Genomic DNA, 17,730 nt, shown 5'->3' on the forward strand with positions numbered 1-17,730 from the left:
ACGACAGGCCTCGATTTGACGCCAAATCACAATTCTCCGTCACCTCGACAGCGGCGTCAATGTGTTCCGGAATGCACGAACAGTAAACACTATTTGCATATCATTAGTGGGCCCGACCCAGTATTCTGCTGGGCCTCCACGTTTCTCCTCCTCTGATGGGCCGGTTCACTTGTGGTTTTAAAAATTGTGAAACCGGTGTCGTGGCTGATGAGGAAGAGAGAGGAGGCAGGACACAGAGAGGGGCGACCATGGCTGCCGGGCCGGTCACTGGTTGGGATGGTTGGGGTGGGAGGCCCCTGCCAGGGCAGGGAGGAGGTGACGGGGGAACAGGCCATGTGGCTGTGGTGACCCCCCATGGAACTGGGACGGTGTCTGTGGTGAACCACTGTAATATGAGATGTAAGGTAGGACCTGCACTACAGGTTCGCCGGTAGCTCCTGCCGGCTGGCTCCGCCCAGGGAGAACTGTATAAATATGCATGACCTCCAGTGTCCTGCCATTTCGCCAGCTGCAGCAGGAGGCCACGCATCTGACTGTAATAAAGGCCACAGTTGTACCCAACTTTAGTCTTTGTGCAATTGATCGTGCATCAGTGTCCAAGCACAGACTGCCATTGCCGCGGCCTGCAAGGCAGCCAATCTTGTTGCACACCACACTGACCACCTACCTTGGTCCCTGGTCTGCAGAGTGACACTGGCCATATGGATGCCCCCACATGCCCACCCCTGCACCCCACCCTCCGCCATGTTCCCCCACTCGGCCGCCACTCACTGGCGGGGCATCAGGTGGACCACCCAAGGGCAACATCCACAATAGCCACTACGAGGGCGCCGGGCAGGGGCCACTGAGTGTAACGCTGGCAAGGGCAGCGGCAACCGATGGTACCCCTGGCAGCAGGGATGGACGCCAGGGCCAGAGGCCCATGGTGCCAAGCACAGACGGAGCCAGTGGTGTGGATTTGGGCGGGGTGGACATGCGAGGGCGGAGTCTGCAGTGCACCAGGGCCACCATGTAGCCCATTGGACCTGGTTGGGCACGGGGGTACGCACCATGCTAACATGTCAGCCTTTCACCCCCTGCAGACAAATGACATTGGAATTCAACCGGCTGTGGTGGCCTTCCTGCTGGTCTCCGCAGTCCTGGGGGATGCTCTGAGGCTGTACCAGCTGGAGCTGCTCGAGGAGGAGGTAGCGGCAGCAGTGGAGCATGCCCCAGCGGAACATATGGCTGCTGCCCAGGATGGAGAGCTGGCTGCTCTAAGGCTAAGGAAGAGGAGGTGCAAGAAGCCGCTGCATGAGGCCTTGTGTGTACCGGCCTGGCCTTCATTTGAGGTCCTACCAGACCGGGCATACATGTCTGCTCCCAAAACCCGGGAAGTGTGCACAACACCTTCATTCTGATACACTTGACGATTCCTAACATGTTCGAGATGGGTGTTGGCTCCTGGGTGACAGGGGCCATCCACTGCACTCGTGGCTGATGACACCTATCTGGAGGCCAAAAACCGATGCAGAAACCCGCTACAACGACGCCCATACAGCAACCAGCTCAGTGATCGAACGGTACTTCGGCCTCCTGAAGATGTGGTCCAGCCTGGACCACTCTGGAGAAGCCCTCCTGGAGAGTGCTGAGTGGGTCGCCCGCATTGTGGCGGCCTGCTGCGCCCTCCACAACTTTGTGCAGAAGCGGGGCGATGTGCTGGAGGAGCACGTTGAATGGCAGGCCTCGCCCAGTGAGGAGGATGCACTGAAGGCAAGGATGAGCAGCCCATGGAGCCCAGACAGTCATGGGAGGCCACACGATGTGTACGCCAGGGCTAATGTGCACGGGATGCTCTGATAGCCTCCAGGTTCACCGACTGGGGGGGGGGGGGCGGCCGCCCATTCCCTCCCTGCCCACCCTTTCTTCCCAGCCCACACCAATTCAGCCCTCATACCCACCTGACAAAGCACCGAGACAGGTTGTAACAGTGTGAATAGGTGTTTAATGTGACAACGTGTTTACAGATTTGTGCCCTAGCCCCTATAACGAAACTGTGCACTGCACCCGTGCCAACTTAACTGGCCTTACAAGCCCTAACGCTACATCCTGGTGGTTCCTCAGACAGTACAGCAGAAAATGGAGGCGGTTTGCTGTGATTCCTGCCCTGTGACCTGGGTCCCCTTTGGTGAGTGTATTTTGGGCTTATATGGGTCCGGCTGCTGCTCGGGTGTCCCAGGTGGTTTGGTGCTACCCTGTTCTGCCCACTGCCCACCATATGAACCAGGGACAGGAGGTGGGGAGGGGGGTCCGAAGTGCTGCGGGAGTCACCGGCACGGACCCCATCACCTCCTCCTCCCTCGAGGTGCCCAATTGGCCCTCGGGCTACTCCATGGGACGGGGGTGCAAGCGGAGCCATGCCTTGAGGCTCATATGCCACCTGGTGCTGCCAGTCTTGGAGACCCACTCTGGTCTCGAACAGCGTCTGCATGCTTGCGGCCATGGAGCACAGGGAGTAGACCATCTCCATTTGGGACTATGCAACATCGCATTGTAACTGTCCCACCACATTCTGAGTCTGTGTCACATCAGCCATGAGTGCGCCATCTCCCTCTGGGACTGGCCCACCTCCCTCTGCGTCTGTGCCATGTTGGCCAGCGCCTGGGAAATGCCGCTGACGTTCTCAGCTGTGGCCTGCCGTGACTGGGCCATGCTCAGATGCGGCGCTTCAATTTCCAGGTGTCTCTGGCACATGGTGCCTGTGAGGCGGCAAACCTGTCCTGGCCCATGGCCTGCGCCTGCACAGAATGCCCAGGCCTTGGACATGCCATAACCCTCGCCCCCCAATGTCTCCACAGCGGACGCCACCCATGCGGTGTTGGCCTGGGTGACACGCATGGTCGGCACCACCTCCTATTCCTGCACGCGGATGGACTTCACCCCTGATTAGGCAGCAAGGAAATAATGACCAAATAATCTGTTTTTCTCCGTTTTTGGATGAGAGATTTCTGTTAGGACACTGGGGAAACTCACCTGCTCTACTTCTCAAAAGCCCATTGCGTCTTTTATATGAGAAGTCAGATCTGGTCTCAGTTTAAGGTTGCCAACTCAGGGTGGAGGCCAAACCAAAATACTGCGGATGCTGGGAATCTGAAATATAAAAATAAAGGGCGGAGCTCTCCGTCGGTGGGATCCTCCGCTACGCTGTCAGTGCACCCACGCCCAACGTGTTTCCCAACGGCGTGGGGTGGCCACAATGGGAAATCCCATTGGCCAGCTGCAGGAACGGAGAATCCCATTACCGACGAGGGTGCACCGCCCAGGAAAACGTGGCTGGTGGACCGGAGAATCCTGCCTGTTGAGAGAGAAACCAAGTTTACTTTTCAGGTCTATGACATTTAGTCCTGAAAGGCAGGGCATGATCTGACAAAAAAAACCAGAGCCACTTTCTGGGCGGGATTAGGGAGTCGTTCCCGACGCTTGGAGCAGTGGGAACCACCCCGCTATTGAACGGCACTCTGTTATTTTGTTTTGGCCTCAATGGGGAATGCGCCACCGAGGCCACACTCAGTCACATTTCCTGCAATAAGGAGCTCCGCCTCGAGCCTTTGACCCCCGACGCAACCCCCAAACCCACACAACTCCCCAATTCACCCGTTGGGGAGTCCTCGAGTCACCCCCCCTGCACCTCACCTCATAAGGGCAGGATACCTCCGGGTCCGATCCCGATCATGAGTAAAATACTATCTGGTCACCTTGACACTGCCAAGTGGCAGTGCCAGGCTGGCAATGCCATGGTGCCCAGATGGCACTCTGCCCAGAGGCTGATCACCCGGGGGCCTCCAATGGTCTGAAAGAACCCCCACACAAGTGCCGTTCAGCCTGGCCCCTGCTTGTGATAACCTGTGCTAAACAGCACCCAACTGGGGTCTCTTCGGTGAGGTCGGTAGATCCTGGTGGCCGGTTAGGTCAGGCATCGGCAAAGTTAGTGAGCTGTTCAGCTGACTTACGTATGCAAGTCTGGATCGCGCCCATTGTGTGCGGGATCCAGGTCATAACGTCTCGCGAGATCTCATTATCTCTCGTGGGGCATAACAACCATTGGAATCCAGGTAGCGGCCTCTCACGGGACCTACCGGCCATGTCCTGTCTTGATTCCGGCGTGGGCGCGGCCGGTAAACGCGCCCGTTAACTTGATTTCTCACCATAGATGCTGTCAGGCCTGCTGACTATTCCCAGCATTCTCCATTTTTATTTCTGGCAGGAGGCATGATCACATGATAATCTAACCACATGACATCCAACCGTGTGATGTTTCGTCATGTGGCATTTGATCACATGACTTTTGCAAATATTGCTTTTACCAGACAAGGGTGCCCACTGTAATTGAATATTCTTGCTTGGGATTTTGGACCAGCAGTTGTTGTTTGAAATGTTTCAAGAACTAGAAGGCTGCCTATGATCAGGAGTGATGTGGAGATGCCAGCGTTGGACTGGGCTGGGCACAGTAAGAAGTCTAACAACACCAGGTTAAAGTCCAACAGGTTTGTTTCGAAAGCTAGTGATTCAAAACAAACCTGTTGGACTTTAACCTGGTGTTGTAAGACTTATTACTATGCTCAGGTAGATTGGGGATCAGACTGATGGCAGCAGGGAGTCAGATGGCGGGGCAGAGGGGAATCTAAAGGCCGGGAATCCAAGGACAGGGAAATAGAGAAAAGGGAAGTGATAAAGCTGAGTGCAGGGAAACTGAGGAAACTGAGAATGGACAACCAAAGCTGAGAGAAAATGGGATGGAGAAGCGGAATCAGGGGGCAGGGAAGTGTAAAAACTGAGGATGGGGAACCACAGGACAGGGAATAATGGATAAACAGAGGGTGGGGAAACAGACACCGGGGGTGAGAGGAAAATATAGGTTGGGAAATTGAGTACACCTCCACATTGCAAAAAGAAATTCAAACACCCCTTTTTAAGACCCTCAAGTAACACAAGTGCTTATCAGGATTTACTGAGGGATACATTAGGAGATCACATCAGGAGATGATCCTACTGTCATCTGACTTACATTTTAGACAACTCCAAGCAATGCTCACAAAATACAGAATGTCCAACCCAAAAGTTGACAACTTGACCAGATTGGAGAGTTCAGAGCACTAAGGCTAATGTCTAAATCTCAGTGGTTCATTGCACACATGGCAGCCTACCCTTGCCCCTTCGTCTGCCTGTCATTGTTCTCTAATCAATTTCACTGAAATGATTCAAATTCTTAAAGGCTTCAACAGAGTGGATGCTGAGAGGTTGCTTCCCAAGGCTGGAGAGTCTAAAACTAGGCAGCATAGATTAAGGATAATGGATTGGCCATTCAGGAATGAGGTGGAGATAAATTCCTTCACTCAGGGGTTTATGAACCTTTGGAATTCTCTACCTCAGCAGGCTGTGAGAGCTCAATCAGTAAGTATATTCAAGACTGAGATAGATTTTTGAACACTAAGGCATTCAAGAGGTATGGAAGGACAGTGGAGTTGACGTAGCAATTTGGCCAATCACATTGCACCTACTTATTATGTTCTGATAATAATAGATCAGCTAATCAGGAGTGAAACCAGAATGCCATTATCTTTTGTACAAAAAACAGGCTATGTGGAACTATGCCTCCCCAGCCAGAACAAAACAATATGAATAAAGGTTCAGTTGAAATTTCAAGGCTGACATTGAATGATTTCATTATCTCAACCTATCAGAAAATATGAAGCAAAAGTGGAAAAAATAATGATGAGATACACGTCAGCCATCATCAGATTGAAAGACTGAACAGGCCAGAGTGGGTAGATGGCCTGATTTTCTGAGAACTCCTGTTCATGTATTGTATGATGTTGCAAGTAGTCCTGTCCTGAAATCCAAGTACCTTTCTGTCAGTTATCTGGAAACTGGCCACCAAAATCATTTTTTAAATAAATTCATTTTTTTCTGTGTATTCCTGTTTTATGGTGTAATGTAATTCACAATTAATGTTTTAAATGAATTTTCACAAGTAGTACCTGATTTGTGCAATTATAAATATATAATTATTATGTATTTTCTCCCTATTATGTATTTTCTTTTCTTTTCTTTTCATGTACTTAATGATCTGTTGAGCTGCTTGCACAAAAATACTTTTCACTGTACCTCGGTACACATGACAATAAACAAATCCAAATCCAAATCCAAATCTAAATAATTGTTTGCCTTATAAATGAATATTATTTTATGGATCTATATATACATGTATATATATCTATATTTATACATAATTATCTCTTTTTCTCTTTCCTTGCTTAAACAGGAAATATATTTGTTGTCAGCCTGGCCATTGCAGACCTAATAGTAGTGATCTATCCATACCCAATGGTCTTGACATCTATATTTCACAACGGCTGGAACCTGGGCTACATGCATTGTCAAATCAGTGGTTTCCTGATGGGGCTGAGTGTGATCGGATCAATTTTCAATATCACTGGCATTGCCATCAATCGATATTGCTACATCTGTCACAGTCTGAAGTACGACAAGCTCTACAGTGACAAGAACTCCCTGTGCTTTGTAATCCTCATCTGGACCCTGACGTTTATAGCAATCGTCCCAAATCTGTTTGTGGGATCTTTGCAATATGACCCGAGAGTTTACTCTTGTACGTTTGTGCAATCTGTAAGCTCTGCCTACACTGTCTCGGTGGTGTTTTTTCATTTTATCCTCCCCATTGCCATTGTCACCTTTTGCTACTTGAGAATTTGGGTCCTTGTCATCCAGGTCAGAAGACGTGTGAAGCCAGACATGAAACTCAAGCTGAAACCTCACGACTTGCGGAACTTTGTGACAATGTTTGTGGTCTTTGTGCTCTTTGCTGTGTGTTGGGCGCCCCTTAATTTTATTGGTCTTGCTGTGGCTGTCAACCCAGATGCAATTGCCCCAAGGATCCCAGAATGGCTATTTGTAGCCAGTTACTTCATGGCATATTTCAACAGCTGCCTTAACGCTATTATCTACGGACTACTGAACCAAAATTTCAGGAGAGAGTACAAGAGAATTATAATCTCTCTGTGCACCGCAAGGATTTTCTTTCCAGAGAGCTCTAATGATGTGCTTGACAGAAATAAGAGTAAACCTTCTCCTTTAATGACTAACAATAATCAAGTGAAGGTAGATTCTGTCTGAATGGTTTATGCATTCACTCCACGTGCCAGTTAATGAAGCTTGAACAAAAAGCACATTATATAGAATCGATGGAAAGCATAATATGTAGTCAAAATTGTTAAACCTATGTTTGCATTTATTACATACGTTATTTTACAGAGAACAGAGGGAACTCTAAAAATCAATTACACATCAATGATTGATACTTAAGAGAGCAGTAGATTTCATTTGATTATATTCATAGCCACACTGAAATAATTATGGAAAAATAATGTTTATTTTTAAATAATTGATAAATTCTGTAGTAATAGAAATGGGAAGAGGAAACTTCATGACTAAAAAATAAATGTTTGAGCCTAACTACGCTTAACTTAGTTTTTAAACATCTGTGAATTGAAGTGGCCTTACAGGGTATGTGAGATTGGAGATTATACTGAGCTGAAATCATATTTTGACTGCCATATATATTCCATAGTTTTATAAAAATAATATTTGCAAAGTAGGCTTAAAGGATATTTGAAAATAAGAATGGCAAAAGTGTTGTAAATAGTACAGATTTTGAAATGCACAATCAAATTCAAACCTATATTTGAAAAGAAAATCACACCAGAAAGTGATTGAAGAAAACATTTTAGCATGTTTACCAATTTAACTTCTACTGAATTGAAAAATGACCAATGACACTTAATGAGCAAAATATGCAGTATTTGAAAAATCATTAAAAAGTGAATTGCCAAGCATGTAGTGAGAATTCTACATTAACTTGGATAGGATGCATGCAGTCCTTATATACAAAGATGAATATAGTTTTACCAACAGTGCTTTTAGTGTTTGATATGATAGTTTTGGCTTCAATGTATTGTTAAAGCTATATGAAATGTTATGTAATGTAACTGATTTTGAAAGTCAAGAATGCATAAATGTGAATGGCTAACAGACCAACATATTTTATATATAGTAATTGTGGTAAACGTAATCAATTATGAGGTTAATTATATTGCTAATTGATCAATTGGCAGGCTCATGACCATAGTGTGCCAGATTGGCACATTACCCTTTGGGATCTAAATTGGCTCAGGGATTGCACTGTGTGATTAACTCGTACCAGCAGACCAACTCCATGCTGCCTGTTCATTTGAATGACCTCTGCATCCAGCCAGCACTAACACATTGCTATTTGGCTGGATTCATAAATAGGGGGCCATTATCACGAGTAGCTGGCATGACTTAAAGGTGGTGTGTAATGCTTAAAGCTAGCCAGTAACTCTGAAAAAGTGGGCGTATTGTGGCTGGAACAGAAGTTGATCTGGGAAGGAATGAAGAATGGCACAACAGGGATGAGAGTGGACTGCAATGTTTTCAAATGCCAACATGGAGATCTTGGTGGAGGAGATAGAGAGGGGGAGATGTCCTATATGTACACAGGGAAGGAGACCCTCCAGAAACTGTTTCCATGCTGTAAACCTCAATGACTCTATGACACAGTCAAAATGCAGCGGATAGCTATGGGAGGTGAATGATAAGATTCAACTCCCGCGGACTTGAGTGCAGTGCTGCAGGAATCCGCATAGATCTGATCAAGATCAGTGAATGGGGCTGAAGAACCCTGTCCTACCAACTGTAGCCTTGGCCACTGCTCGAATCACCACACCCTCATCATTCACTGACCAGCAATCTCTATCAATCTGGTCTCACATTTAGCATTCACATTTCTCATCTCACCCTTAAGCACTGAGCATTGCAGCAATCCTCAAGCCCATGTTTCACAGGTGATGCATATTGCCAGCTATTCAACCATGACAGGCACTTTTTAAATTAGTTCATGAGACATGGGGAGGTGGCATACTGGTAGTATCATTGGCTAGAATTGGACCAGGCTCATACTCTGGGGACACAGCTTCAATTTCCATCATGGCAGCTGGTGGAATTTAAATTCAAATAATAAATCAGGAATTAAAAGCTAATCTCAGTAATGGTGATGATGAAAACATTGATCATTGTCATAATATCTCATCTGGTTAAACAGAACAAAGAAAATTACAGCACAGGAACAGGCCCTTCGGCCCTCCCAGCCTGCGCCGATCCAGATCCTTTATCTAAACCTGTCTTCTATTTTCCAAGGATCTACTTCCCTCTGTTCCTCGCCCGTTCATATATCTGTCTAGATGGATCTTAAATGATGCTATCGTGCCCGCCTCTACCACCTCCGCTGGCAAAGCGTTCCACCCACCACCCTCTGCATAAAAAACGTTCCACGCACATCTCCCTTAAACTTTCCCCTCTCACCTTGAAATCGTGACCCCTTGTAATTGACACCCCCACTCTTGGAAAAAGCTTGTTGCTATCCATCCTGTCCATACCTCTCATAATTTTGTAGACCTCAATCAGGTCCCCCTTCAACCTCCGTCTTTCCAACGAAAACAATCCTAATCTACTCAACCTTTCTTCATAGCTAGCACCCTCCATACTAAGCAACATCCTGGTGAACCTCCTCTGCACCCTCTCTAAAGCATCCACATCCTTCTGGTAATGTGGCGACCAGAACTGCACGCAGTATTCCAAATGTGGCCTAACCAAAGTCCTACACAACTGTAACATGACCTGCCAACTCTTGTACGCAATACCTCGTCCGATGAAGGCAAGCATGCTGTATGCCTTCTTAACCACTCTATCGCCCTGCATTGCCACCTTTAGGGTACAATGGACCTGAACTCCCAGATCTCTCTGTACATCAATTTTCCCCAGGACTCTTCCATTGACCGTATAGTCCGCTCTTGAATCTCAAATGCATCACCTCGCATTTGCCTGGATTGAACTCCATCTGCCATTTCTCTGCCCAACTCTCCAATCTATCAATATTTTGCTGTATTCTCTGACAGTCCTCCTCGCTATTTACAACTCCACCAATCTTAGTATCATCTGCAAACTTGCTAATCAGACCACCTATACCTTCTTCCAGATCATTTATGTATATCACAAACAACAGTGGTCCGAGCACGGATCCCTGTGGAACACCACTAGTCACCTTTCTCCATTTTGAGACACTCCTTTCCACCACTACTCTCTGTCTACTGTTGCCCAGCCAGTTCTTTATCCATCTAGCTAGTACACCCTGAACCCCATATGACTTCACTTTTTCCATCAACCTGCCATGGGAAACTTTATCAAACGCCTTACTGAAGTCCATGTATATGACATCTACAGCCCTTCCCTCATCAATTAACTTTGTCACTTCCTCAAAGAATTCTATTAGGTTTGTAAGACATGACCTTCCCTGCACAAAACCATGCTGCCTATCACTGATAAGTCTATTTTCTTCCAAATGTGAATAGATCCTATCCCTCAGTATCTTCTCCAACAGGTTGCCTACCACTGACGTCAAGCTCACAGTTCTATAATTCCCTGGATTATCCCTGCTACCCTTCTTAAACAAAGGGACACCATTAGCAATTCTCCAGTCCTCTTGGACCTCGCCCGTGCTCAAGGATGCTGCAAAGATATCTGTTAAGGCCCCAGTTATTTCGTCCCTCGCTTCCCTCAGTAACCTGGGATAGTTCCATCCGGACCTGGGGACTTGTCCACCTTAATGCCTTTTAGAATACCCAAAACTTCCCCCTTCCTTATGCCGACTTGGCCTAGAGTATTTAAACATTCATCCCGAGCCTCAACATCCGTCATGTCCCACTCCTTGATGAATACCGATGCAAAGTACTCATTAAGAATCTCACCCATTTCCTCTGACTCCATGCATAAACTCCCTCTTTTGTCTTTGAGTGGGCCAATCCTTTCTCTAGTTAGCCTCTTGCTCCTTATATACGAATAAAAGGATTTGGGATTTTCCTTAACCCTGTTAGCCAAAGATATTTCATGACCCCTTTTAGCCCTCTTTATTGCACGTTTGAGATTTGTCCTACTTTCCCAATATTCCTCCAAAGTTTCATCAGTTTTAAGTCGCCTAGATCTTATGTATGCTTCCTTTTTCATCTTAGCTAGTCTCACAATTCCACCCGTCATCCATGGTTCCCTAATCTTGCCATTTCTATCCCTCATTTTCACAGAGACATGTCTGTCCTGCACTCTAATCAACCTTTCCTGAAAAGACTCCCACATTTCAAATGTGGATTTACCCTTAAACAGCTGCTCCCAATCCACATTCCCTAGCTCCTGCCGAATTTTGTTATACTTGGCCTTTCCCCAATTTAGCACTCTTCCTTTCGGACCATTCTCGTCTTTGTCCATGGGTATTCTAAAACTTACAGAATTGTGATCGCTATTCCCAAAGTAATCACCGACTGAAACTTCAACCACCTGGCCGGGATCATTCCCCAATACCAGGTCCAGTATGGCCCCTTCCCGAGTTGGACTATTTACATACTGCTCTAAAAAACTCTCCTGGATGCTCCTTACAAATTCTGCTCCATCTACGCCTCCAACACTACATGAGTCCCATTCAATGTTGGGGAAGTTAAAATCTCCCATCACGACCACCCTATTGCTCCTACATTTTTCTATAATCTGTCTACATATTTGTACCTCTACTTGACGCTCGCTTTTGGGAGACCTGTAGTAAAGTCCCAACAATGTTACTGCACCCTTCCTATTTCTTAGCTCTACCCATATTGCATCAGTGCTCGAATCCTCCATCGTGCCCTCCTTAATCACAGCTGTGATATCATCTCTGCCCAGTAATCCAACTCCTCCACCCTTTTTACCTCCCTCTCTATCCCTCCTGAAGCATCTATGCCCTGGGATATTTAGTTGCCAGTCTTGCCCCCAACCAAGTCTCAGTAATACCAATAACATTATATTCCCAGGTACTAATCCAAGCCCTAAGTTCATCTGCCTTACCTGCTACACTTCTCGCATTGAAACAAGTGCACCTCAGACCACCTGTCCCTTTGCGTTCATTATCTCTTTCGTGTCTACTCTTCCCCTTAGTCACATTGAGTTTATTATCTAATACCTTACTGGCTTTAGTTGCTGCCTCTTTACTGACCTCTAACTTCCTAATCTGGTTCCCACCTCCCTGCCACATTAGTTTAAAACCTCCCCAACAGTGTTAGCAAAAGCATCCCCAGGGTTCAATATTGCCCTTTCGGGAATGAAATCTGTTATCCTTATCTGGTCTGGCCTACATGTGATTCCAGACCCAGAGTGATGTGATTAGCTCTTGAATGCCCTCTGAAATAGCCTAGCAAGCAATTGCGATAGCAAAGTCAAATAGGAATGAATTTGGAAGGACCACCTGGCATTGACTTGGGCATCTGAAGTGACATTGGCAAAGCCAGTCCTTTTGACCCTGCAAAGCCCTCCTTGCTAACATCAGCGAGTTGTGCTAAAATTGGGAGAGATGCCCCATAGACTCTCCAAGCGATAATCTGACATAGTCATACTCATGGAATCATACCTTGTAGATAATGTCCCAGACACCACCATAACCAGCACCACGAAAGATGATGGCACAGTGATATAAAGTAAGAGGGAATTTCTCTGGAGCTGTCAACATTGTCTCCGGACCGCATGACGTCTCGTGGCATCAGACCAAAGATGGGCAAGGAAATCTCTGTTGATACCATCTATCCCTCCCCATCTCCACCGCCCCCCCCCCCCCCCCCCCCACCAACACCCCTCCCACACCTCAACACACGTGCACGGCCACCACCCATCAACTAAAAAATGAGTACTGTTTCATGTTGAATACCACTTGGATAAAGTGGCAAGGCCACCACTATTGACTGAGCTGGCTGAGTCCTAAAGGACATCGCTGCTAAAATGGGACTGCAGCAGGTGATGAAGGAGCCAACTAGAGGAAAAAACCTACTTTATCTAATCTTCACCAACCTACATGTCACAGATGCATCTGTCCATGACAGTTTACATAGGAGTGACCACTGCACAGTGGACAAAAGAGCTGAACTCAATCGGTGAGGTGAGAGTGACTGCCCTTAACATGAAGGCAACGTTTAGCCGAGTATGGAATCAAGGAACCCAAGCAAAATTGGAGTCTATGGGAATCAAAGGGAAAACTGTCCACTGGTTTGAGTCATCCCTGGCACAAAGGAGATTGGTTGTGGTGGTTGGAGGTCAATGATCTCAGTTTCAGGATATCACTGCAGGAGTTCCTCAGGTTAGTGTCATATATCCAATTATCTTCAGCAGCTTGATCAAAGACCTTCCCTTCATCGTGTAATCAGAAGCGGGGATGATCACTGACGATTACACAAATTTCAGCACCATTCTTGACTCTTCAGGTACTGAAATAGTCCTTACCCATATGCTGCAAGACTTGGAAAATATTGAAGCTTGGGTTGCTAAATGTCAAGTAACATTCACTCTGCACAATCAACGGCATTGTAAGACCATAAGACCAAGACATAGGTGCAGAATTAGGACACTCGGCCCATCGAGTCTGCTCCGCCATTCAATCATGGCTGATATTTTTCTCATCCCCATTCTCCTGCCTTCTCCCCATAATCCCTGATCCCCTTTTAATCAGGAACCTATCTATCTCTGTCTTAAAAACACTCAGAGACTTGGCCTCCACAGCCTTCTGCGGCAAAGAGTTCCACAGATTCACCACCCTCTGGCTGAAGAAATTCCTCCTTATCTCTGTTTTAAAGGACCGTCCCATCATTCTGAGGTTGTGCTCTCTGGTTCTATTTTTTTCATACTAATGGAAACATCCTCTCCATGTCCAATCTATCCATGCCTCACAGTGTCCTGTAAGTTTCAATAAAATCCCCCCTCATCCTTCTAAAATCCAATGGGTACAGATCCAGAGTCCTCAACCGCTCCTCATTTGACAACTGAATGATCATTAAATCCCCCACTATCAATATTCTATGGGTTATCGTTGACCAGAAACTAAACTGGACTAGCCATATAAATACGGTGGCTACAAGAGCAGGTCAGAAGCTAGGAATTCTGTGGCATGAAATCACCAATGAAATTCTGTGGCATGAAATCTTGACTCCCCAAAGCCTGTCCACCATCGACAAGGCACAAGTCCAGAGTGTGATGGAATTCCCTCCACTTGCCTGGGTGAGTGCAGTTCCAACAGCACTCAAGAAGCCCGTCTCTAGGCCGAAGCAACTTGTTTGATTGACACTTCATTCCCATCTTCAACATCCACTCCCTCCACCACAGTTACAGCAGCTTGTACCTGGGGCTGGTTTAGCACAGGGCTAAATCACTGGCTTTTAAAGCAGACCAAGGCAGGCCAGCTGCACGGTTCAATTCCTGTACCAGCCTCCCCGAACAGGCGCCGGAATGTGGCGACGAGGGGCTTTTCACAGTAACTTCATTTGAAGCCTACTTGTGACAATAAGCGGTTTTCATTTCATTTCATTTTCATCTATAACAACACTGCAGGAACTCAGAAAGGCTCCTTAGACAGCACATGTCTATCACCTAGAAGGACAAGAGCAGCAGATACATGGGAACATCACCACCTGCAAGCTCCCCTCAAGTCACTCACCATTCTGACTTGGAAATATATGGGGCGAAATTCTCCACCAACGGCGCGATGTCCGCCGACTGGCGCCAAAAACGGCGCCAATCAGACGGGCATCGCGCCGGCCCAAAGGTGCGGAATGCTCCGCATCTTTGGCGGCCTAGCCCCAACATTGAGGGGCTAGGCCGACGTCGGAGGGATTTCCGCCCCGCCAGCTGGCGGAAATGGCGTTTGTTGCCCCTCCAGCTGGCGCGGAAATGCGGCGCATGCGTGGGAGCGTCAGCGGCCGCTGACAGTTTCCCGCGCATGCGCGGGAGCGTCAGCGGGCGCCGACAGTTTCATGCGCAGTTGGGAGAGTCCCTTCCACCTCCGTCATGGTGGAGGCCGTAGCGGAGGCGGAAGGGAAAGAGTGCCCCCACGGCACAAGCCCGCCCGCGGATCGGTGGGCCCCGATCGCGGGCCAGGCCACCGTGGGGGCACCCCCTGGGGTCAGATCGCCCCGCGTCCCCCCCCAGGACCCCGGAGCCCGCCCACGCCGCCTGGTCCCGCCGGTAAATACCAGGTTTGATTTACGCCGGCGGGACAGGCAATTTCTGGGCGGGACTTCGGCCCATCCGGGCCGGAGAATTGAGCGAGGGGTCCCGCCAACCGGCGCGGCCCGATTCCCGCCCCCGCCCAATCTCCGGTACCGGAGACTTCGGCGGGGGCGGGATTCACGGCGGCCAACGGCCATTCTCCGACCCGGCGGGGGGTCGGAGAATGACGCCCATGGTCATTCCTCCATTGTCAATGAGTCAAAATCCTGGCACTCCCTCACAGCACTGTGAGTTTACATACACCACATGGATTGCAGTGGTTCAAGAAGGCAGCTCACCACCATTTTCAAGGACAATTAGGGTGAGCAATAAATACTGGTCTAGGCAGCAATTCTTACATCCTGTGAAAGATAGAGCGCAATTTAACAAAACAAAACATGGTCCCATTTTTGACACGAATAGCAGAGTGCCACAGCAAGGTCTCCCAGGGGTGGACATTCAACCGCGAGCCTTGGGATACTCCGGTGCGGTCATATTTAAGTGAAGCTAACTGCTCATTTAAATATGCAAATCTGAATTCCACCCAGTGAGGATGAGATCCAGATTACGTCCCTAGCGTCGTAAATTTCGTGAGTGGCCTCTCGCGAGATTTAACGGTTTTGTCGCGTCACCGAGTTGGGTGAGACAAGGCCATACAATCGAACCAATAAAATTGGATGTAGATGATGCAGGCATATCCTAGCCCTGAGGGATGAGACAGTGCTTGGCATTGTTATGATGGCCATTGCTGAGATCAGGGGCAGGGTTGAAGCCATTGAAGTCAACAGTATCCTCACACCTAATCTGCCTTCTCATCCTACTTGCACCTCATCCCACACTCTGTTCTGATTTCCACGCTGTAGGTGATGTAAGCATGCACCTCTTGTTTCACATGTCTTCCCTACACTACAGCCTGACCCATGTGCCTTTTTCTTTTTAGGTGCCCAAGAGGTACACCTAGCGAGGCAGTGGGGACACAGCAAGGGAGTGCTGATGAATAAATAGCCCTGTCACTTGATTTCATACTCGCATCTCAGACTCTGACATTGCCTATCTTAGAGGATAGATTAAGGGTAGAATCTGCATAGAGGAAGGCTCCAAATGGGCTGGAGCTGACTGATCTGCCTGCTCTGCTGGTGGATATTCACTGTGCCACACCTGCACCAATATAAAATCCGGTAAGATCTACTGAACGAGTAGGTGTATACTGCAGGTGACATTTTGAAAATCTAAGGGAAATTGTGGTGCCCAAGAGAAGAGCCCAATTTCTTGTCCCTTATGCTTCAAATCCCTGAGTATCTTATTTGTACTTGTGGTAACAATGTTCATGTAAGTATTATTTTCAAGAATTGTCCAGCCTACCTACTCTAATATCTAATATTAATATCTAAATCCTGCAGTTTGGGATAGAATCAACATTGTTCAATGTTCATGTAAGTATTATTTTCAAGAATTGTCCAGCCTACCTACTCTCAACAGTTTGTGGTATCTGTTGAATGGAACTTATATGAAAACAGAATGGGGCCAAAATTCTGATTGGCCTTTTCTGAAGTGACCCACCATCACCAAATTGAACAATGTTGATTCTATCCCAAACTGCAGGATTTTCTTCATGAGCATGTTTGTGACCAACGGCTAGCATGTGTAAGGACGCTTTGGAGAAGCTCATCTTATAGGCTCTCAGAAAGCTAAAGCAGCACCAAGCCACTTTACTGGATTAATATCCACTAGCCCTATAAACCAACTGTTGTTGTCTGTTGCCCAAGTCTTTTCCCAGGCTGAAGAGAAATCAGCAATTAAAGATTTGTAGCTCCAAGTCTGACAGCATAAAGTAATGAGATTGATTACTTTGCCTCCCAAATGATTGGGGACCTGTCACATGCACACATTCGAGTGGACTCTTTCAGGGGCCTAATTCTTGGAGTAGTTTGGAAACTCCCCCTCACACACCTCCTTTACATATGAAAATTGTTGAACTAAAACCAAGTTTTAGAATAAAGGTTGCATCTAATTTTGAGTTCTTTGATCAGAAAATCTGATTCAGATTTTCCCTAAATCTGAAAATAATTTAAACTCTATTTTCATCAATTAAAAGTAATTAATTTCTGGTTATAATAAATATTGTCCTCTTGTGCAACCAATATCATGCATTCACAAATGGATTATGACGCATTTATCATGACTTCCATTTCCTCAAATACCATAGATATTAATTCAAAAACTACCAAAACAGATGATGACAGCATGTTCTTGCTATTACAGAAAATAAATAAAGTTGTGCTGATTATTTAGATATTTCAGTGTTATTTACACAATAAAGGTGATGCCCTATAACAGTAATATATTCACAGTATTATTTTACAGAATTATTTCATTTGTTATGAGCCAGGGTTCAGAGAACACCAAAGTATATCATGGAGTTCACCTGACCCACAGCTTTTAATAGATTTTGGTTATGGGGACCACAAGGGCCCACTTTACAGGTGTGATGCAACAGAGAGCAAAAGTATTTTAAAAAACAAAACAATGTTTATTCTATGAATTCAGTTAACA

General features: G+C 46.9%; 1 protein-coding gene across 3 annotated transcripts in view; it reads left to right on the forward strand.

The window, feature by feature from the left end:
• LOC140408951 (melatonin receptor type 1A) overlaps window positions 1–9,231 on the forward strand; it is a 136,100-nt gene extending 126,869 nt beyond the window's left edge. For all 3 annotated transcript variants that reach the window (XM_072496901.1, XM_072496903.1, XM_072496902.1), the window contains exon 2: window positions 6,302–9,231. In XM_072496901.1, the coding sequence (XP_072353002.1) occupies window positions 6,302–7,170 (869 nt within the window). In that variant the 3' untranslated portion in view covers window positions 7,171–9,231. The remainder of the gene's footprint in view (window positions 1–6,301) is intronic.
• Window positions 9,232–17,730: the final 8,499 nt, after the last annotated feature.

This window comes from Scyliorhinus torazame, chromosome 3 (assembly GCF_047496885.1).
Source record: "Scyliorhinus torazame isolate Kashiwa2021f chromosome 3, sScyTor2.1, whole genome shotgun sequence".
In the NCBI taxonomy this organism is placed as follows: Eukaryota; Metazoa; Chordata; class Chondrichthyes; order Carcharhiniformes; family Scyliorhinidae; genus Scyliorhinus; species Scyliorhinus torazame.